Below are 24,365 nucleotides of genomic sequence, written 5' to 3'. Positions count from 1 at the left end.
TGTCCCTTCTGCATGATCTGAGTGAGGGCTTGACAGCTTGGCAGCTACTCAGTGTCTCTCTGAAATGGGTTTATCTGCTCATTAGGAAGAAAACAGACCATGGGAAGCACCCAACCTGCTCGTACAGTCTAGACCACAGGACTTTTACTCATTGCAAGTGAGGCCAAAGCTTTTTGCAGGACGGTTAGGAGCTCTGCAAAGGGACTTCCTGCAAATGGGGCCCTAGGCCACTGTGAGGTAAGGGGTGGGAGCCCATATAAAAGCATTCGTGGAACAACGAGATGGCCCAGTGGATTAATGCTTCTTGCCACCAGGCTGGAGCCCTCGGAAACCTGCAAGTCACCCTCTGACCTCCACATGTGCCACTCTCTCACTCACACAAGAGATAAACACATATAACAACAACAACAACAACAACAATAACAACAACAACAACAAAATAACAACAACAATAATAATAACAACAACAACAACAACAATTTTTTTTTAAAAAGCAACCATGTCCCCAGCCATGGATGGAGCCTGGCCAGCTGCCCAGTATTTATTCCTCAACCAGTGGTATTCACTAATACGGAGATACCAGACATTTTTGAAAGGGTCCCGTTTGCACATCGAATATTGACGTAGCTGTTTTGTTTACTCCTGTGATGCTGGCACATCTGATATGGGCCTGATAAATGTGGATTGGCTAGCTAATTGATTTTAAGCAACACCTCCTGGCAAACTCAAAGATGAGGGCTTACATGGCCTTTGTGCTGTCCTGAGTCTTAAGGCCATATGTCTTTCATTAGCCCACAGAGGGCCAAGTCTTCACATGGGTAATAAATTGCAGACTACGCTGCAAAAAGGGTGGAGTTTGGAGGAAATTTGATCATTTTCTTCTCTATTCACTATGGGCCCCACAGATCAGATGTCACAGAAAGACATCTCCTGGTTGGAATGGCCCACATTTCATGAGGTCTTCAGGATGTTAACTGACGCTCTGCACCACCTTCATCCTCCTCACAAAAAGCTATGTGAACAGGGCCAGTCCTCACAAAAGACGAGACATTTTCTCACAAATTAAGAAGATCACCACACAAGCCATTAAAAATAATTGCACAGACTATCTTCCTTGATTCTTTTCACTGGAAATGACACAGCGCCATCTGTTCTGCGCATTAATTCCTTAGCAGGGATTATCTTGGGCAAGAAATCAACAGAATGCCTTCCTGACTCCTCCCAGTTGCATAATGAGAGGGGGCAGGGTGGGCAGAGTTCTGCTTGGGTTCCTTTCAATTTCTCCATGCGCGGTTCCTCTCTGAGCTTCCCAGAGCTTCCCAGACTGATCTTGCTGTGTGTCTGTGTCTGCTCCCCAGGTCTGGTAAGGAACAGGGTAGCGGGAAGGCTGTGCACTCCCCAACTGAAGGCATCTATAGGAAAGCCAAAATTACTCACAAGGAGAGTGTTGCTACTCCTTGCTTCTCTGCCCTCAGGAAATATGAAACCAGTCATCTATTGTCTCCAGGGGCACATGCTAAGCTTCATGCTCAAAGAAGAGGCCATTTTACCTGTCACGTCTCAAATCACTCTCCTTCTGCTTGAGAGCTGAGCTAATTCTCCCTCCTGCTCTCTGCCAGAAGCCAGGATGTCTGGCAAAAACACCCAAGGCTATTATTGGCCCTGTCTTCTTAGCAAGAATCTACTGAGATGGTGGAAGATTGATTCTAGGTTGTTTCAAAGGAGATGGGACAAAGGGAGCCATTCTTGCAAGGATGGATGACAGGTAAGAAGAGTTTTGGCTTAGAATTCTCAAAGTACTCAGATGGGTCCCCTGTACCGACTTGTCTACCCAAGGAGGGGATTTTCTTCATGAGTTTAGGTCTCTGGATGCAGACATAACACTTTGCAGTGAGAATCAGAAACCACACGCTCCAAACTAGTTACATCTAGTCTGATGTTTGAGAGCCCACTGAGTCAAGAAAGCCCAAGCTGGATGATCGGGGAGATGTGCTTGCCATCCTACACATCTCACCCTCTGTGTTTTCTCACGACCCAGGCTGGTTTCCTTTGTTTTGGGGGACATCACTGGAAATTGGAGGACTCTGCGATGTTGATGGCCTCAGAAATAGCACATCCTCAGCCTTAGACATGAAAAGAGTTGTAGTAACCCACAAGGGATCTTTTATCGCCTAAAGAAGGGCAGCAGGACCACAGAGTACCAGGAAGAAAAAGGAGCCTTTGCATCCTCAGTCAGAAGCACCCTCTCCCTCCCTCTCCCTGAGGACATTCAAAACAGCGTAGAGATATTAAGAATTTGTTGTGAAGAACATATTTGTGATTAGGTTTTTAAAAAGGAAGGGGGGAAAACGCCACTCTTCAGAGATCACAAGAATTTCCTTATAAGAAATGACTGAACATAGCCCCTAGTCAATCCACAGGTGAGGATGTTTGCTTTGTGTCATTTTGCAGGTTGGCTACAGCAAGCAGCTTTTGACAAGTTAGCACACTTTGGCAGGAAGCCTCTGCTAGCTGCGTTGGTTGGAGATTCAAGGGCCAAGCTAGAGCCTTTGGTTACCACAGTGGGAGGGCGAGGGCAAGAAAACACCACAGAAGAAAATGGCCTAGGAAAGACACCTGCTCAGGCCTGTTGGATATTCTGCCACAGGGTCTCAGAATTTAGCCCCAGGGCCAATGGATCCACAGATTTCATGGCTAGGTTCTCTTTAATAATAAACATTTTTACCACCAAAGGGTTGGATATGTGTGTAGTGTAAGAGATCTATTTTGGAGCAAAATGATTGAGATTCAGCCTGCGGTGGGTTTATCATTTATCTACCTACTTTACTTTAGATAGGTCTTAAGTTTGTCAGACCTGTTATTTACTAGGTCCATATCATGTTATTTAATTAATATTTTTGGCAGTGATGGGGCTGTAATCCAAGGCCTCTCGTATGACAGTAAAGCACTCTGTCATTGAGCCACACTTCTAGCTAGCCTTCATTTTCATTTATAATATCAAGCCAAGCACAGAAGACTCCAGAGAACCACAGCAATCTAAAGTGGACGGGATGAGACGTTCAAGGCATTATATTCTGTGGCTTTAAGATATGCAACCAAAGCTAAGGTCATCCAAGCAGCATGACATTAGCCTAGAATCAGACGCCTGGACCAAACAGTCCAGAAATGCATTCAGAGCCAACTGAATTTTGAGAAAGTTGACAATATCATACAGTGAGGAAAAGATGGTCTTGTAAATAATTACTAGGACAAGTGGGCATCGCAGGCAGAAGAAAGAAACTAGATCCTGATCTCTCAGCAAGTAAAACAATCAACTCAAAATGAGTCAGAGATGCAAATGAAAGTCCTAATACCATAGAAACTGCTGGAAAAAAACATGGGGGAAATCTCCATGACACTGGTCTGAACATAACTTTTTAAAGTTTTTTTTTTTTTTTTTTTTAAACATGACGGCCAAATCACAAATAACAAAAGTAAAATTAGACAAACGGGAGCAGAATCAAGCTGAAAAGATTTGGTACTTGTGGGGAGAAATTAGAATGAGAAGGCAACCCACATATGGGGAGAAGACATCTGCGGACTACACGCCTGTCATAGGGTCAACATCCCAGATACATGCAGAGTTCAAACAACTCAGTCAATACTTGAGTATACAATTTCCCCAATTCAGAAGCAGACAACGGCTCTGTATAAGCATTTCTCCAAAGATATGCAGACGGACATCAGCTATATAAAGACACTCTACATCTTGAACAAGAGGGACATGTAAATTCAAACCCCAGCAATTATAGAGTCTATTACCAAAAAAAGGGAACGATAACAAGTGTTGGTGAAGGTAAGAAATGAACAAAGCCTCTATACTAGTAAATTAGGGGAGCCATTCTGGAACACTATACATAAGACCCTCAGCAATCTTCAGCAGTATTCACAACAGCAAAGACACAGAATCCACGTCAGCGGCCATCTGTCCATGAAGGGCTACAGAAAATGTGACACATACACCTGGTATACCGTTTATACTCTTCCACTTTAAGATGGGAAATCCTGTCATTTGTGACAACACATTAAAGGAAACAAGCCAGACATAAAGGCACACATTCAATGATTCCAACCAATGTGAAAGCCCAGTCAAACCCAGGATGCAGAGAGTGGAGTGGACATTGCCGAAGCCTGGGGTGGGGAACTGGAAACATTGGTTAAATGACACCGAATTTCAGACAGACAGGAAGAATGAGTTTAGGAGATCAATTGTGTAGCATGGTGACTATAATCAATAATGCTACTGCAGTTTGAAATTGTTCAGTTGATTAAGTTCTTACTCCGAATGTTAACTAACTCCATTTAGCCATTCTACAAAGTACACCTATTTTAAAACCACACACACACACACACACACACACACACACACACACACACACTTAACTTGTCAACTAAAACTAAAGAAAAAACCAAAGCTTCAAAATCTGAAGTTTTTAAGTTAAAAATCTATATATTGACCACCATGGCAGCCGGATACTACTATCATTGTCACAGTCACTATTATATGACATTTAGTGAAATCACAAAGACATAAAGCAAAGTCCTACAGACTAAAGGGCCAAGATCCAATGGTGTAACTTCAGAACCCTTCATGTTACACAAGACTAAAGGGACAATTGAAGAGAATGACCACTAACATGCTCTTCCGTCACTGCAATGGTGGTAGCTACAATGATTTCCCCTCATATTTGCAGTGTCTATGCATGAACTTTTTCTCAATTTGCAGTTACTCAAGGAACACATGTCAATCTACATTTCTTTTTTTTTCTTTTTTAAATTGAGTACGTATGCGTATGGGTGTCGGGCACAAGATGGCAGGTACCTACAGAAGCCAGGAGTCTGATGCCCTGGAACTGGTGTTACAGGTGGTTGTGGGCTGCCTGAAATGGGTGCTCGGAACTGAGCTCAGGTTCTTTCAAGAGCAGCAAGCACTCTTAGCTGGCTGAGCCCTCCTCTTCCCAGCGCTCCACCCCCCATCCCAGCCTTTATTTTTACATACTCAGCCTGGGGATGCCCACAATACTCTATGTTTAACCAGTAGACAAAGACAACTCTCTAGATGATAGGCATGTTATCTGCAACTAAGCACATTTTGGAGTCTCCTTATCTTAGAATGAGGGCATAATGGTAAGGGTTAGACTACTAGTTCAAAACTGCCACAAAACATGGTGTTTTCTGCAAATACAGGGGAGGATGGGACCCTGTCTTTCCTTCTTGGCAGAGTGGAAGCAGAGCCCTATGGGAGTTAGGAGAAATATCCTGCAGGGGAACACATAGAGAGTTCAAGTTCATCGAAGCCTCTCATTATGACCCCAGAAGCAATCATTTTAAAAGAGTGTTTAATTCCAAGATCACTCTTGTTCCTCAATGGCCCTATAGTGTCATTCATCTTGCTCTCTGCCTAGCTTCCTTCTGAAGCTTCCTCAGACACTAGTTTTCCTTGCTAGGAACCACATTTTTTTTTCCTTAGAAAACATATAACTATAATTAGGAAGAAAATGTCTGTTTTCCTTGGAGTTTCTATATAGCTGGTAATAGTTTGTAAAGACAGGGCCCCTGATGGCGCCGAAGCCAGTCTGTTCTGCTACTTAACCAAGAAGGATCATTCCTTCTGTTCTTCCCACAGCAGCCTCCTGCCTCCCTTCTGTCTCCCTGTGGACGTTCTGGGTGCCATCTGGGACTCAGAGAGCAGGGTGAGACTAACCTCTGTCTTCAGCCTTGTTGCTCATTTCATCGTCCTTGTCCTCGTCATCGCTGCTGGAACTCTCCATCTTTTCCTTCATCTGTTCCAGCTGATCCAAGTTAACCCGTCCAACCAGCTCGAAGTTACGGCTGACCTGAAAAGGGTCCAAGCAGATGATGGAATAATGAAGCACAGACTGACTGCGCGGACTCTCTTGGACGAGATCTTGCCAGCATAATTTCCCCTATGTCTGTGTTTCTGCATCCAAGACCAAACAAGCAAGGAGCTGAGAGGTCCCTTTCTTCATTTGGGCTCTCAGAGACAGATCTGTCCTTGGTTCCCCATTCCAAACATTGGCCCTTCTCAGCAAACTTGTAAGACTCGGGCATAGGAAACAAAGCTCAAAGCGCCACAAAACCTATCGCACGAACTCAACACTAAATTAAAAAAAAAGGTGTCTATCTTTAACGACCTAATTAATCTTTCAATACTTCTGCAAGCAGAGGCTCCTGCAGGTGCCCTTGACCACCAGCAGTGAGAACCAAAACTTTCTTCCACCATCCTGTCAACGGTGCTTCTGGGCTGTTCCAGCCAGGACCACAAGACAAACATTTGACTCTTACCTCTAGTTTAAATGGAAGACCGTACTATTGCTACTGGTTTAGCTATGGGTTTGAAACTGACCACAGCCTATTTAGGAGACTAGGATTACCTGCGGAAAAACACAGGTAATTAACCAGGCACACTAAATGGGTTAACTATGGGGCTGGCATGATGGTTCAGTGGGAAAGGGACTAACTGCTTAAGCACTAGGACCTGAGACCAGACCCTCAAAAATCCAGGTAAAATCCTGGACCAGGAGCTTCAGGTGAAGGGAGAGCATATACATAAACACACAGGGGTGTTAGCTCTGTTCCTGTAGATCACTACACTGTCTAAAATGTAGTTAGAATGATGCAGAGACCTGAGCTTTCTTCAAAGTATCCTTTACAAGAGGCAACAGTCCCAACTATGACGTCTAACGAGCTCAGCTTTGGGGTTATCGGATCAACAGTAGCACAGTATTTGCCTTCTTCGTTCATTTCACCCGAACTTTGGCAGCTACACACAAAGACCTGTTAGTGATGGCAGGTGAGGCCACTGGAACAAGCCGGAGATTCCACTCTGTATGAATGAGGTGGGTGCTCTGATCCCCCTTTTTGAAAGCCAGGGGAGGGGAACGCCGAGACAAACGCCACTCTGTTCCTGCCTCCAGAGGCTCACAGCATAGTGAAGTGAGTGAAGGCAAACATCATTAATTAGCGAGGCCGATTCCACGGCTGCCGTGATAGACAGTGCAGTGAGGGCACAAGAAAAGAAAGAGGGCTTACAAGACAATTCAAAATATTCTCTGGGGCCAGGATGGGACAAAGATTTGCTGAGCACCACCAATTCCATATGCCTGGCAGATGGGATCCTCATCATTTGCTGTGACAAATGTGAGAGCTCAACTAAGAGTCCCAGGGCCAACTCAGTGCTGCAATGAGACTTAATATTGCCCTGGCAACTTCGAATAGGAGACTGGTACAGCCGAGGAAAGGCAGAATGCACGTTTGGGATAATACCCTGCTCTACCTGTGAGGACACAATCCTTGAAATCGGCTCATCTTGCTCTCCCTTGCCAGATCTGGGGCTCCCCCTTGAAGCCCCTAGCCCTTACAGTGCTCGTGGCAACGGAAGTGTCATTAAACCAAGTGCCCTTTTGTCCCTCTCCTTTTTCATGGGTTTCGGAAGAACCATGCTCGTCTATGTCTATTTTTCCTCACTAGAAAACTGCTCACGTTTTGGATTCGGCACAATTTTAAAACAGTATGTGGCATTTCCATGGTAGACGTTCATCCCGGGACAGCCCGGGATTTATCTGTCCTGAAGATATCTATAATCTTTGCAAGGCAATTAAGACTTAAAAACTTTTTTTTTTGCTATGTAATGAGAAGATTTCTAAAATTAAAAAATTTTTATAGCACTGGGTTATTCTAACATCTAAAAACCCCCAAACTAGCCATCTAAATGCTAATCTGAGCAAGAAAAGAAGACTCCTTTCTTCTTCTGACCCTATTAGTCCATCGTCTCTCCTGTCTGCATCACTGAAAGCCCCGTTCCAAAACTGGTCCCGCAGCATCCATTCTCCCCTCTCCCTGTATCGATTCCCCAGTGTGGTTAGATGTGTCTTTAAGAAAATACTAGGAGGCTGCGGAGAAGGCTCAGTCAGAAAAAGCTCCCTGTACAGGCATGAGGAGCAACACTTGGATCCCCAGGCCCTATATTAAAAAGCTGGGTGTGGCAGTGCACTCTTCACTCCTGGCTTTGAGGTGCTGATGAAGGGAGACTGGCTGGGGCTAACTGGCGGCCAATGGAGCCGGGTTCCTGTGGAGAGTGTCCAAGGAGGACACTCAATGGCCACCTCTGGCCTCCATACATGTACATACATAAGCCCCCTTTACATACACATGTACACACAGAAAATGCCAATCTTTTCCCTAAGGACAAAAATCTAAGTTTTGTGCTGAGTTTACACACCTTCCCCAAGCTACCCTTGCTTCCATCATCTTAGCTTATGGAACTCCCAGCACTTCCCTTCTCCTAAGCCTGTTCCTGCCATATCCCTTGTGCACATTGACTCAGTGGCCCCAGGCGGGCCACTTGCCTTCACCATGGAAGCCTTCCTATCATTGCTCTTCCATGAATCATGCCGGCTCTGCCTCCCACAGCGCACATACTCCATTGCCTCTTGGGCACACGCCCTATTCCCTAATTAGTCCTCCTGCCCTGCCTCTCCCCCTTGGAGCGACAAAGCCTGAGGATAGATTTTCTGTCCTCTCATGGCTCCATCTCCCCTCGCCAGCAGTGTCTACACCAGAGTGGGCGTTGCTCGGATTGCATGGCTAGCGTCTAGCTTTGTTTTAACAGGAGCTTCCAATGCCTTCTGCCCTGTGTGACACACATGGTGTTCCTTAAGTGAATGTCATCTTTAATCGCCTTGTCATGTTTCATCAAGAGGGTACAATCCCTCATTCCTCTCTGTATTTATCTGGGGTTATGTTATTCCTGGCTCTCGCTGTATTGTAGATAATAAACCTTATTGTGTCTGAGTCTTTCTTTCATGTCCAGATGTGAAGTCAAAGGGTGTGGACTTCATTAGGATTCCAGTGTGCTTCTCAGTTAGCTGCTGAAAGGACCAAAGGGCCTCGCTGGACCCGGGGACTGATAGGTGACTAAGACCTTGATGGTGCGGAGGATAAATTGAGTGCAATTCACCTCCCCAGCCCCTACCCCCAGGAGCAGAAGTAACCTCTTAGGATCTTATTTCCATAAAAAGTGACAACCAAGATGGAAAGAGCAGGCATAAGAGCTTTACGTGTAGAACTTGGCTCCTTAAGGAGCCACACATGTGCCCTAAGCATGTGTTGTTCAATTAATTACAAAACTATAGGCTGGCCCACATGTCCTATGAAAGTCAAACTCGAGTGACCCTAAACCAAAGTCCCCATTGAAAGTCACAAACCTAGTGCCAGTGTCAGAACTGAAGTCCATGAGGTGATGGGCAAACACTGTCCCCTGAGCTCTGAAGTGATGACCACATGAAACCTCCTCCACAGCTAATGGGAACTCCTGTGTCCTTGCCTACTTGTTGGTTTTAAACCGTTCAAGAGATGAGGGAGAGGAGATGAAAGAGGTTTTAGATAAGTTCTTAGCCTATACCCCCTGCAGCTTGCCTTAAGAATTAGGCAACTTATTAAGACTATCAAGTTGAACATGTGTTTTCACACTGCCCTTATGGGTATCTTTCCTTACAGACAACATTTATACAGACATGCTTGCTAGTGACAGAATGGAACTTGCCACCCTTATCTCAGGTGACATCACAGATATCAAGTCGGAGAGACTGACAAAGCAAGTCTACTTTGTGTTTCCAGGGATTCAGGGACAGTGGTTAGCCTACTATCAGCCGCCATATTTATCTTCCTATGAGACACTCAACTAAGATACGTGTATCACTTCCAATTTATTATCAATGCTAGAAAAAACAGCTAGAGTAAACGTTCCTTTCTAGAAAGAGTAACAGCAGAGAACCCAGAACCATGGCCCCCTGAGTGGTCACTAACGGACGCTGCAGTGCTAAGAATGACTTACACACAGACTGAGAACTTTGTTTTGTAAAGGGCCACGTAAGTTTTCTGGACTACAGAGCCTCTGACACAATAACTCAACTGCCCCAAAGCCACCAGGAGTGATGTTAAAGATACACGCAGTGTATGCAAATGAACACCTGCTAATGGAAAGCAAAATCCAGAACCTGTACTGCTTCATTGGTCATAAAATATGCTTTTGAGTTTTTCAACTACTTAAAAATTTCAAACACTTTCTTGGATGATGGGCGATGTAAATTGAAGTGGTATGCTGGGGTTAGCCCATGAGCCAGCCTTTGCTAATCCCTGATCTAGGCACAATTGCAAGCACATCTTTGGCTGTCTGAAAATCAAATGGAGCTGTAGGAAGGGAATCAGTGTGAAAAACAAAATATTATCTGTATGACTGCCAACAGGAGGATGGTCAGGTATGAATATGAAAAATTGTGTTGAGGGGACTGGAGAGATGGCTTAATAGTTAAGAGCACTGGCTACTCTTCCAGAGGACCTAGGTTGACACAGCTCACAAGCATCTGTAACACCAGCCTTAGGGGACGCAGCACCATCTTCTGACATCTGTGAGCACCAGACATGCATGTGGTGTACAGACACACAGGCAGCCAAAGCATCCATAGACATCCATAACAATAAGATAACAACTTGAAAAGGGTGTCACCCTCTCAGGTACCAGCTCACCTCCCCCACCCCCCAGAGCTATGGTAAAAGCTTAAAGAGATGACATTCAATATTCATCCAGGTTGTCCTGAATGGTAGGATTCCTTTCTTTTTTCTGGTTGAATACTATCTCACCATGCACATACAACACAATTTTCATTTATTCACACACCAGTAGATGCTCGCCTATATGGTTTCCAAGTGAACAATATAACGACAGCAGGAGCACAAGGGGCTACCAGAACTTCACTTTACATACCCAGAAGGGGAACATCACACAACGTTCTGACGTACCTCATTCATTATGCCAGGTAAGCGGCCACCTACCACGCTCCAGCTCCAGCTCTTTCCCTGTTTTCCTCATGATTTCCCTATCGTACTAAGCTGCCCAGGCTGACCCTGAATGGAATTTGGAGCTGAGGCTGGCCTTGAACTTGCAATCATCTTGCTTCAACGCCTGAAATAGCTGGCCTTATGGGTCACCAGGTCTGGCTCAATTTTTATCTTCTCGAGGAAACTCCTGACTGTTTCCACAAGGGTTGGATCCATTTACATTGTTCCAACAGTACAGAAGGGTCTCCTTTCTTCTAGGCGCTCCACATCACCACATTGTTACCCTTGATAATACATTACTTTGCCAAATATACCTCAGTTAAGTAGGAAGAGAAAAAAATCCCAGCCAAGTAAAGCTGAGTGACCTGAAAGTTCCACAGAGGCAGGCTGTGAGCTCTGTGTATGGTAACTTTCTGGCCATTTTTATCAAGTGCTGGATGTTTAAGTTTCTGTTTCCTATCTGCCTAGGAACCGAGGGTAGCAAACACTTCAAACTTTGCTTTGTATACCCAGTGCAAAGTGTAGGGTCAGGCATGTAGTTCACATGCAATGAGTATTATCTAAATTTATTGGTGACATGAAACCCCACATGAGCAGGGCGATGGTACTGGTGGGGGTGGTGCACACCTTAAATCCCTGCACTTGGGAGGCAGAGGCAGAGGCAGTGGCAGAGAGCTCTCTGTGAGTTCAAAGTCAGCTTGGTGTACAGAGTGAGTTCCAGGACAGCCAGAGCTGTTACAAAGAGAAACTCTATAATGCCCCCGCCAAAAAACAATAACAACAAAATCCCAAAAACAAAAAAACAACAACAACAACAAAAAAAGGAAAAGAAAAAGAAAGCCCATATGAGATTAAAACGAATAAAAAATTCACAGCATTTACATCCCATAAATTTGCTTGCTGAAATTGGATTGTTTCTAAAATATTAAAAAAATACTTAGTATCTTTTATATACCATAAACATATCCAGTAAGTTTTATATGTATCCCTTTGTCCTGTGTGCAGTATGTTACAGTTACCTTCCACATCAGAAGTGAGAACAGGACCAAAACAAGTGCTAAAGTCATGATGTGGCCTCTCTTATCTTCAGGAGCCATAGCTCGGCTTTCCCCCCCCCCTTCAAACTATAACAAACCATCTGTTGAAAACGCAAAAGCACTCACAGGGTGTAGGGAAAAAATTCCCATTAAGATGAGACTGAGTACCCAGCCACCCCAAACCCCCCACCACAAGAAGGTATTGATAGCAATCTTGTGTTGAACACTTTGATGGGTAGGTGGCATCCCTTGGGAAGCTTTTTTTAAAATTGAAATTTTTAGAAGAACATTACAAAGAGAGAATCTTGAAGTAGCCAGAAGGATCAGGAACACAGAAGACAAGGTCTAGACCGAAGTTGTTGAAACAGAATTCAGGTGCATTGTTTTGTTTTTGTTTTTTGTCTTGTTGTTTTTGGTTTGGTTTGGTTTTTTAAGACAGGGTCTCTCTGTGTTACCTTGGCTGTCCTGGACTCACTTTGTAAAGCAGGCTGACCTCAAAGTCACAGAGATCTGACCGCCTCTGCCTTCCGAGTGCTGGGATTAAAGGTATGCGCCACCACGCCCAGCTTCAGAACTGAGTTTTGCATGGACTTAACTTGCAGTTAAGTAGATGACGTCTACTCATTTGGAGTCCTTGGTACAGCTCCAGGCAGCTAGAAGGACAGCATCAACAGCCTCCAGTCTGGCCAGTTGAGCTGTTGCCAATCTTCTGTATCCAAAGCACAAAGGGAAAGAAGTTGGCAAGGCCACCAAGTTTTGTTAAGTTGACTAAACCGGCTTCTTAAAATTTCCTATTTGAAAGGTGAATTCACTCAACAATTCTTTTGGTTGAGTTTCTACAGGAGGTGAGGCACTGTTCAATTGTGAGAGGAAATGCAGGAATGCATCTGAAGAGAAGCTGAGTGGACGTGGAAGCATTGGGCTTTGAGCGGGGAGGACAGTGGATACTTTCAAAGATTATGGGCAAATAATATCTCTGTTGAATGTTGACTTGATAAATACTGTCCAGGCTCTCGGAGGCACACACCTCTGGAAAACAGTTCCATATGTCACTTGTCTTTCTTCTCGACCTCATGACAGAGACAGATGTCCAGCTGACACACCAACAAGCAGAGTCGACAGGAGGGAGAACAGTGCTGGACTAAAACCAGTCTCCAGAGAGGCCTTGAATCTGTGCAAGTCCTCGGAAACCACAGAACTGCTCACTGGTACTTAGTTCAAGAAACTGAATGCAATTCAAAAATGTGGCTAAATATAAGTCTGGTGGTTTGGAGTAAGGGAAGATCTAGAATTTAAACTTATCCATGTTTTGAAACTTTCACTATGGCGTATTTCATGAATTTAAAAAACTGAATTAAGAGGACAGAGCTTACTTGGACTGAGGGTTCTTTTTGTTTCCCAGAAACACACAGACAGATACACACACACAGACACACAGACACACACACACACACACACACGAGAGAGAGAGAGAGAGAGAGAGAGAGAGAGAGAGAGAGAGAGAGAGAGAGAGAGATCTGAGTCAGAGATACACATTTTTTTAGAGTTCAGTTGCCTGAGACTCCATTTGTATAAAAAAATTAAAAACATTTCAAAGTAAATTCAATTAGTAAATGTATACTGCCCGAATAGACAATCCTAAATGTAATATACTGAACATGATAGTTTTATGAGAAAACCAAGTTAGAGATAATATATTTTTATGTTTCTTTAAGTAGCAAAGAGACTTCAGAGCCATAAAGAGCATTAACAAGATATTGAATATACTTAAATTTTTCTTCCCAAAAAAAGTGTTATTTTTTTTTTTAACGTGAGAAATGTAAGCTCTTTTTAAGTAAGACTTAAAGGTTCCTAGAAGTGTTAAGCCCACATATTTCATGGAAACTGCGGGGAAGCGGCATCAGTGACTAATATTTCGTTATGTACGTATGGGGGAGGGGAGGAGAAGAAATTGACAGAGAATAAACTGCAGCCTTCTAGAGGATCTAGTGAGATCAGAAGTAGAAAGAGAGCCAAAGGGTGATAAAAATAAAACAGCCTACACTATTTACTTTAGATCCCAGGAGATTACACATGATTCTTTGCTTGCTGGCACAGAGAAAGGTCTAGAAGGACAGGATTTGTTTGTCACCTCTAAAATGAGGGTTCTGATTGTCACCCCTTCTCCTCTGCACTCTGGCTTCCGAGGATAAACATGGCAGCCTACATCAAGTGCACTTGACATTTTGGTTCTTAAATGCAAGGATGTATTTGACATCAAGGAGCCCTTCTGTTATTACCAGCTTTCTGTCCATGCCACATGCGATGCCAGCATCTTTAAAGATGTTCCTTGGGTTTACAGCCTTGGCAGTGAGAACTCACATGTCCAGGGTTGGCATGCCCAGCTCAGTTTAATGAAATCCTTTGATGGAAAAACACATCCTACAGAGCCTTATAGATTATTTTAGATTTTTCTCCACCTAAAGTGATTTGTCACAGAATATAAAAAGCAACACACTCAACAGTGTCTTACAGAAAACATGGCAGCAATCCCCAACTCAGGTTTTATTGTTTACAGCTTATGTAGTAGTCTCTCAGTTGGCCTAACAATCAATTTGGTAGTTAATATTTCTGAAACTTAGCATCTACTGAGGACTTATTCTGTGCTTGGGTTTTGCAGTTGAAGTATAATTCATTGACCATCTAATTTATCTATTAAGTGAATACCTTTTTTTTCTAAAGTAAATTTACTCATTTGTACAACCCTCACCCAAGTCAGTCTGAGATGATCCCTCAAATCCTTTATAATTAAACCTTATTGCCAAAACTCAGCCCCAGGCAACTTCTGAGCTACATCTTGTTGCTTTGCATTTTCTAGAAACTCACATAAAACAAAAGTCTGACTTCTGTCTACTTAACACTATCTGAGATCCATCCACACTGTTGTAAATAATTCATTCCTTACTCATAAGTAGTTTTCCACTGCATAGACAGTCTGTATTTAATTTATCCATCTACTTTAAGACAGTGTGTTGGTTTGAACAGTAGTGGGCCTCACAGGTTCATAGATTAAGGAGTGGTGCTACTTGACAGCAATTAGGAGGTGTGGTCTTGTTGAAGGAAGTATGTCACTAGGGGTGGGCTTTGAGGTTTCAAGGGCCCAAGCGAGACCCAGTGTCTGTCTTCCAGCTGCCAGTAGATCCAGATGTAGAATTCTCAGCTACCTCTCCAGCACGTCTGCCGTGCTACCCACCATGACAGTAGACTAAACCTCTGAATGTAACGTAAGCAAGCTCCAACTGAATGTTTTCTTTATGAGTTGCCTTGGTCATGGTGTCTCTTCACAACAGTAATATATCACTAAAACAGCCATAGTATGATTGCTGGGTCTCATGGTAACATGGTAACAAGTAAACAGCCTGCCAAACTACTCCAAACTGGCTGTACCCTTTTATGCTCCCACCAGCACCCCATAATCATTTTCACCTTTTCCACATACTCAACAATACCTTGATATTGACAGCTTGGTACTGACAGTCCTGTATCAACCAACTTGGTAGACAGTGAAACTTAATGTGTTTTTAATCTCTGCTTCTCTAGTAAGTCATGTCAAGCATCTTTAAATGGACTCACTTGCCATTTGTCTATGTTGATTGCAAAGTGTCTATTCAAATCTTTTGCTCATTCTGAGTTGAGGTGAAAGAGTTCTTTCTATGTGCTGGTTACATGGCCTGGTACATAAATACTTGGCAAATATCTGCCTGAGGTCTGTTTCTTTACCTTTTGTTTTCTTAATGGCACCTTCTGAAGGACAAACATTTAATTCTGATGACATTCAACATGTCTTCTTTTGTCTCTTAATTTTCACAGCTTTTGTTTCCTATCTAAGTATTATTCTGTTACCCAACAGCTCATTTCCTATTCCTAGGGAATTTCCTATTTTGTTAAAATGTTTGTAGATTAGTCCAAAAACTTACGATCAATTTTAACTTTTTTTTTTTATGTGTGTAGAGTTCTATAAAGACTAAGGTCCAAAATTTCCATGTGCCAATTAAATTGTTCTAGAGCTACTGTTGAAAAAATCCCACCTCTCTATTGTATCGACATGCTTGGTGGAAATCAATTGCACACACTCAAAGATAGTTTTTTCTTGGAGCTTTTCTTCTGCTCCTTTAAACTATGAGATGACACACTCTCTTAATTACTGTAGTTTTCACAATAAGCTTGGAAAATGAGATTTGAATCCCTCAACTGTGTTTCCCTTTATTGTTTAGGCTAATCCATGTTATTTGCATTACCACATAAATTTTTGGTTCTATAAAAAAATACTCTGTCCAAAGTTTGGACATAAATATAATAGAGCTATAGGTATGATAAGGAAAAATGACCAATACTGAATTAGTTGCCTATTTTATAAACGTGGTATATAGTACAGCAATATGTATCTTTTCTTCTTTCAGGACTATGTAGCTCTCAGGTCTTACAGCTCTTAGGTTAATTTTACACCAAGCTGTGTGTATCATTCCTTTTGATGTTAACATATAAAATTAATCTTTTATAGTCTTTGTTTTAAGCATTTAGGAATTAATTATTTTATCTATTTTATATTTGGCAACCTTGATAATCTCACAAGTGTTCTTGCAGCTTTCTAATAGTTTCCAAGTCTCTTGAACCCACTGACAACTCCATACCTTTTTCATGAATTCTGACATTTGTATACCATTCATCCTGACAGACATGGCACTTTGCTAGTGCACAGCATCAGGACCCATCAGCTAAAACCCAGTTTCAATTGCAGTGAATGGCATTATGTGATCATCATTTAGGAGGGGAAAATAAAGTGGTGCTCTCTAATAAACATGAGTCCCAGAAACATAGGAACAACGGGCCAGAGATGAGACCCACTGGGCATGCTCAAAATGGACACTCCTCAGCCCCAAGGAGGAGGTCCTTACTGGCCTTAACACATTCGTAAACCATAATAAAGGGCAAAATTTAAAAACACACAATGACATGGTAAAAACTATCCCAAAAATCATCTAAGATACAAGATATCCTCACTGATTTAATATTTCCAGCCTTTGAGAGCACAGTTGCCTTCACGATAAATACCATTCTGCTATATACATTGGAGTACAATTCAACTCAAAAATATTCTATGTAACATAGACTGAGTGTCTACATGTGGGGAATACAAGGACTTCACCTATGCTTAGAAGGCTTTGGAGCAATCCCCACGGATAGACCTTCATATAGAAGTGGCTTCCTAACACACACACAATAAACAACGGAGCAAAAGCTTCTTTCTTCTACAAGTTCTACGTTCACTTCCCTCTCTCTGGAACACCCTTCCCAGTCCACATTCCCGAGTCCCAGTGGTTAAATCCACTGCTCAGGAAGCCTCTTGCTCCATTATTATTATGTTTTAAACATTTTCTGGATTTCTTAGTAGCTTAGAAGCCACTGCGACAACTTGGGCAGGCTTTTTCTTCTTGATTTGCTCTGCTCCTGAATACCAGCCTGAAGGCTTGAACACTATAATAGAAAGATGACTGTACATAAAGTGCACACGAATGAATGCAAGAATCTCGCTCTGAAATACATTTTCCATGAGTTAGGATGAGAAATGCCCAGGAAGACGCAAGAAGAAAGGATATGAAGATTTCTGGGTGAAGTAATCTAGGCCTTTGCTCTTCTTTTTTACTTCAGGGGCAGTCATGGTCAACCAGAGAACTGGCCATCAAGGCATTAAATTGTGAACTTGAGACAAAACTCAGGACCAGGCAGAAGAATTCTACCCCTTACCGTAAGATGATTCCGATTATATCAATATAAAATACTTATAGCTTGGGTTTAAGAGGCTAAGAAAGCATGGGCATGTTTCTGTGGAAAATGATACACAGTGAGAAAAACGGCATCGGCATAAAAACAGTTTTCATTATGTCTTCAGTATAAATGCTTAATAGATGTTTTGGACTCAGTTAATTAGAAAGGATTTCAGTAGGCTATTTTCAGAAACAAATATAATCATAACCTCTCCTGTGCTTGGGGCAATATGCAAAACCTTCAGTAATCACCTACAGCTATAGCAAGCCAGATCAACTCGATAGCGAGCAAGACAGCTATCATGTACAGCTCTGATTCTCAGCAAATTTACAGAAGAGCATTTGCCCACAAAATTTCTGCTACATGCCCTTCCTAATCCATTAAAAAAAAAAAATCAACCTCTTAAATCGCTCAGATATATCTAGTAATGCCTTTGAAAGTGTAATTAGCAAAACTCTGGAAACAATGTACATTACTGAGAGCCAAGGGGTTGGCAACTAAGAGCCAGCCTATAGCCTATCATCTTTTATTGGATAAAGTTTTATTCAAACACTACTGTGTCCATGGCTGCTTTCTTGTTACAGTAATGGTAGGTTTGGGCAAGTGCCACTGAAATCATATATGTCCTGCAACGTCCTAAAAGATCTACTGACTGCCCTTTACAGAAAGTCTGCCAACACCGTGATGATAAAACACATTTAAAATAAGACAGAAAAATTTCAAACAGGATTAAAAAAAAAACAACAAAAAGCAAGATGTGGTATTTTACATATAATATAAACAAAATTATGTAAAACAAATAAACAAAAATATAGAAAACATCCCCAGAAGTTTTGGATGGTGGAGATATGAGTGACTTACTCACCCTACCTGTTTTCCCCAAGTTCTAAAATGACCTTACATTTCTTTTATTCTGAGAAGATGAAGCTATACTGCAATTATTACTTTAACTCATCCCTCTGTCTTGCACACAGTGGGTGTGACGACACTGACCTGCCTCCCTGCTGGCCCCTCCCCACAGGAAAGCTGAAGTGAAGGTTGGCAGGAAAAGCCTATGCAAGTCAAGTACCTTATGCTCGTCCCGAAGGTGACTGTCCAGTTCCTCCGTGAGCTTGGTCTCATAGTAGCAGAGCTGGCACTTGTAAGGTCTCAGTTCATTGTGCTTTTCTATGTGCTGCTGGAGGCTCTCGTCACTGGAGCAGGTGAAGGTACACTTATCGCAGCGGAAAACTACTCCCTGCAAGTATTTTGACAGTTTGGAACGGCACACTTCAATGGGGACAACTCGCTCTTCTGTGGAAACAAATTGAACGGAGAGATGGGCGTTTTTACTGAGAGAAAGCAGACGTTCTTTCTTTGGAGCTATAAGAAGAAACGGACCCGTTCAATTCTGATACTTCTTGTGGGTCTCCGTCTGTGAACAACGCACGCACGCACGCACGCACGCACGCACGCACGCACGCACGCACGCACGCACGCACGCACGCACGCACGCACGCACGCACGCGCACATTCTCCCTCCCTGACTTCCCCAAATGACATAGTATCCTCTGACACAACTGGGAACTTTGAAGCCTAAAGAGTCTACATAGTTAATCCCAGGAACGATGTATAAACAGATGTGGGCCGGATGAAAAGGCGTTGGGTAACTGCTGAATGGAGGCGAGGAAGGCGGGGTGCGCATGGAAGTGACTGCCATCTTTACCGACATTAATAACCACTGACAAGAACCGTCTAAAGACCTTCTTCAGCAAGTGTGATGATGGCAGGGTGCCAGGTGTCTCTGAGAGAAGGAAATGGATATGAAGACTGGGCACCGATGTGCCACCACCGTGTTTCATCTTCCAATGACACCAAGGCTAGAGTTACTCCCATTTTCAGAATAAATAAAAACGAGGAACAGCACCCTGCTTCCATACTTGGAATCAAAGCCAGGGTCTCATACGTGCTCAGCAAGAGCTCAATCACTGAGCTACATCTCCAGTGAGGAACAGTCATTCAAAATGTTCTAACGTTCACAAACAACAGACAGTGCAACTGATGTGGACCCTGGTTGGCCTCACTGCTGCTTCCATTCCTGGTCCAGCCTAGAACATTTTCTTTGGGCTGCTCTTCTCCCGTCCCGAAAGCAGAGGGATCTCAAAGAGATCAGCTACTCCAGAAAGTAACCAACCCACACCCTCAGTTTGCAAGTGAAATGTGCTGTGGGTAGCACTGAGGGAGAGATGGGTACTCCACCGGAACCATCGAAGATTTGTGCCTTTCTAGAAAACTCTGTAAACTGATTGCCACAAGAGGAAGAAAATGCCTAGCTGGAACTCGAGGACTTGGGTGCCTTTCCCACTCATGTACCAAATGCTGTCGGGCTGGAAATGCATGCGCTTGTGTATTTTGCACTCTCTCACCCTTGTGTTTAACTGCTCAAATTAAATTTCACACCAGTCTGCCCAGAGTATTGGCGCACGTGCCAGATATCCATAACTGGGATAAAATTAAAATCTGTGCTATATTTGCAAGAATCAAATATAGCACGTGTTTCCATGCTGAGTCTGGCTTTTGGGAGACTCTGAAAGTTTACAAATGGACGCACACAACATATATTTATATTATTTAGAAACAGCAATGTATTATTAAGCCAGAAAAGCGTGATTTTATTCCCAGAGACACTGAATAGTCTTTTGCCCGCTGATGCGACTGCCTCCTCCAGTCTTGCCTTTGTTATTGGCTGCATTCAGACCCCAGGGAATTTTCCCCCACTGAACATCATGTCTTCATCTCAACCACAACATTCTAACTGCAGGGCACTCGGCTGCCTTGGAGCCCTTGAGTGTAGCGCCTCATCGGCCAGCAAAATGCTAGGCAGAGAAAGTGTGGAGGGAGATGCCTACAACACACTCCCCAGAGACCAAATGCATATGTTATTTTCCCTATACAAAGAGTCAGTTGCTTATTTAGAAATATAAATATTTTTAAACCAAAGTATAGCAGACAGCTAAGAAACACATGATTATAAAGTAATCCACACATTTTCTTAGAATAGCAAATGTTTAACAGTCTTGTAAGCTATTCAGTTCCATGGTTTCGTGTAAATGGAGGGGGGAAATGTCTTGGCATAAATTAGTTAGCCTGAAGGAGTCCATGCTAGCATTTTCTACTACTCTACTCCTGGGTTTCTCAAAACGGTAGCATGGGGTTAGGCAGAATGGCGCATGTCCTGTGGATTGTAGTATGTAGCAGCTTCTTTGGTCTTCCCTCACCAGATTCTTCTAGCACTCATCCCTGTGACACCCCAGGATGCCTGCAGGGTAGTGCATGCTTGGGAGGCTTGAAGGACTGGCTGGGAACAATTGCGTTCAGCATCACTAGGCATGAACTACAGTGGCTCCGACTAAGGCAGACCTGACCAAGAGCCTTAACTCTTGCACAAGGATGGATGGGTAGCAGTTGTACCAGGGACCCACCTGCACACTGAGGTTGGATGTCACAGAAAGGGCTGCCATGGACATTTCCATGGCACTTCCGTGAGGCTGAGGCCCTCCTCCTTCCTCTACACTTGCTCCTGATTTATTCTGTCATCTTTACTGCTTCTCTTTTATTATTCTTTGGCTCTGGCCTGGCCCATCTGCCCTAGATCTGTCATCCTCAGTGGAGATGAAGAACAGCTGGGCACACTTTTCTATGTAACAATGCCTCAAAGGCTATGAGGACAGCTATTCAGTCATTCAACAGTCTGTGTCCTAAAGTCATTTATTGGTCCTTCCAACCCTCCTTTATATGGACCGCCCCACTCCCTTTCAACTCCTCTATCACCTCGGCTAGTTTTCTTTGCAGTTTCTAACTTCGTGATGCATCATCAAGAATTCCACCCAAAATTCTAAGCACTCAATGTCATGCCCTGAAAATCAAATACTAATAGTGATAATAGTTAATGCCTGACTTTACAATTGATTATAAATCTGCTATGAGGCAAGCTTTATTAGGTCTTAGTGTTGCATATTGAGACATCAGTTATCAATATCGTTATCATTTGAAGGTGTCTGTGCAATCTCCCACACACAATAAATACATGTTATTTTAAAAATTAAAAATGAAACATAAGATTTTTCCATTTCTAATCTAGGATGAACTAATATGGACCTCATCTCCTGCTTATTTAAATGTATATTATCATTACTTGGCAATCTAGACTAGAATGTTCTAGGCATGGACTGGATCCTGCCTTGGTTATAGGAGCTCATATTTCTATGAGAGTTCTAGGATTACAGGTCTTTCTTGACCTCATACCTCAAAATTAACCCAAGTAAGACATAGCTTGATGCTAGGAGATACTGATGCACGGCCTGTAATCCCTGCACTCAGGAGGCCAAGGCAGGAGGATCACTGTGAGTGCGAGGCTAGCCTGGTCTATAAAGTGAGTCCAGGACAGCCAGAACTCCACAGAGAAACCCTGTCTTGAAAAGCAAAAACCAAAACCAAGAAATGGCTTGAATCATACCAGTTGTGACTCAGCACCCTAGCACAGGTGAAAAAAAAAAAGGACAAAGATATCACCAGTCCACCACAAAGATGAATTATCAATCTCATCTCCTTTCACTGTGAACTGTGACTCACTCCAATGAGACACGAAACCCGAGAGGCTGGACTCCAGAGTCACCACTGAAGCACTGTGCCCTAAGGAAGAGCAGTAACAGAACTGAGTGTGTTGCTATGTTCAGCCAACGAACCCACTAGAAGAAGCTGCAGAATGCCAGTTAGAACTCCTCTAGAAAGAGAAACTGCAATCCACTTGAGGTCCCTTCCAAGACTACCTCACCCCTTAAATGAGACGGTGACAGAACTGGAATTCCTTCACACCAGCAAACTTTGTGTGCAAGGCATCCACCCGGAGAACTGAGCCCAAGGAACCATTCGTTACTCTTGTTGGACAACAGAGTGACAAAGGGTGAAGACTGGAGAAATCCACTAAGAATCCAACATTAGTCCAATGTTGGGCTACATACGACCCTATCTCAGAGGAGTGGGGCTGAGTAGGAAAGAGAAGGAGAAGATGGGTGAGGAAAGAAAAAGTGTAAGGAGAAGTTGGAGGAATAGGAAGCAGATAGGAAGGGAAAAGGAAAGGCATTATTATCATCCTTAAAATCACCCTAAAATAAAACCACAAATGGATAGATAAGCACAAGCAAGCAAAGAGGTATTAAGTTTTGACATTAGCGGCTTTCTAGAGAGAGAGAGTGTGTGTGGGAATGGTCAGCACCCCTCACAGGTGAGGATACTGGTGGAAGAGAGAGAATGTATAATTTCCCTAAACCAAAAGGATACTACTGTCGCTCCTCAAACTGACATGACCCTAACCAGACACACTAGGGGAGCTGACGTCAACGCAGAATGCCCACCTTTACATTCCGTCAGCATTTGTTTACTAGAGCAGGAAACGGAACCTTGAAGTTAACGGACCAACTGGAGAGCAACCACAGTAGTTACACAGCGGTGTAATCACAATGGAAATCTTTGTCAAAATGGTTTCAGCCCCACGAGTCAATCTGTGCCCACGCTTTCAGGCTTGCTATAAAGGCTCAAGGCGCAGTTGGGCAAGCTGTGTCTGAGCGCTATGCTCCCAAGGGTTGCATACTCCCAGAGAGGAAGTCATGAAGTGTCCCTCGCCTTGTTTATTGCATCTCTTTCTATTAAAGCTCAACTTCCCTCAGAATCAACTTTGCTGCCTCTTTATTGCTAAGCTACCCTATACCTTAAAGCACCACTAGGTATGAACAAATCCATTGCTCAAAGGAAAACGCACCCAGAGTCCTACTGAATGAGAGAGTTCATGAAACAAACATCCAAGTTAATCTCATCAGACCTCGCCAGATGCTGACAGATGTAAATCCATAAGAAAAGCACATGTCTAATGATCCCCTGCTTCAATTGGGCCTTGGCTCAGTTCTTATTCAGCAGGTGTCTGACTGGTAGTCTGATTTAAAGGAAATCCTGGCTTTCTATTTGTTTACTAAGTAAAGGTCAAACTTGTGCATCGGTCTCGAAAGCCTCCGGAACACACTTTTTTTTCAAGGTCTCCCATTGTCTGCAGGTACCTGGAATAGTCTAATGCCATGCAGAAAATAGGCCTTGCCTCCACTGGCCTTGGTGGCTTATTAATAAATTAACACCCCCCCCCCCAGTACTGGATGATGCTACCCCCACTTGGAGCCTCCGAATATGACTATTGGCCCAGAGCTCTTGGATATAATTAAGATGAACAAGGTCCTATTAGATAGATTAAGGTCAGCCTGAAGCTCAATGCTTGATGATTTTGTAAGAGAGGTCACAGGAGTCACAGGGATGAGACCCTGAGAATGAGGAGGCAGAAGCTGGCTGGCTGGCACTATAACCTGAGGCTACCAAGGAAGGCCAGGGAGCTGAGGTGTGACAAGGAATCAAAGTTAGAGTATCACTCGGGGAAGGCAAGTGATCTGTCACTGACTCTACCCGCCTCGTCCCATCCAGGATGGTGTTCTTGAAATTTTAGATGATGCACAGTCATGCTGACACCCCATCCACCCACCCAGCCTGTGTAACTAGCAGACAATACACCATTTAAAGCCACGGCGTTGATAGACTTGTATTTCA

The 24,365-nt window shown here is 43.3% G+C and overlaps 1 protein-coding gene across 8 annotated transcripts in view; it reads right to left on the bottom strand.

Annotated features, from left to right (window-relative positions):
* Positions 1-24,365, bottom strand: part of ZNF462 (zinc finger protein 462) — a 139,512-nt gene that overhangs the window by 5,099 nt on the left and 110,048 nt on the right. For all 8 annotated transcript variants that reach the window (XM_084783100.1, XM_084783103.1, XM_084783104.1 and 5 more), the window contains 2 exons: positions 18,811-19,034; positions 5,744-5,876 (listed from right to left, as the gene is read on the bottom strand). In XM_084783100.1, the coding sequence (XP_084639226.1) occupies positions 5,744-5,876; positions 18,811-19,034 (357 nt within the window). The remainder of the gene's footprint in view (positions 1-5,743; positions 5,877-18,810; positions 19,035-24,365) is intronic.

Source organism: Acomys minous, assembly GCF_964271855.1.
Source record: "Acomys minous genome assembly, chromosome: 1".
Lineage (NCBI taxonomy): Eukaryota > Metazoa > Chordata > Mammalia > Rodentia > Muridae > Acomys > Acomys minous.
The sequence above is the reverse complement of the archived record's forward strand: the minus strand, read 5'-3'. Positions and strand labels throughout refer to the sequence as shown.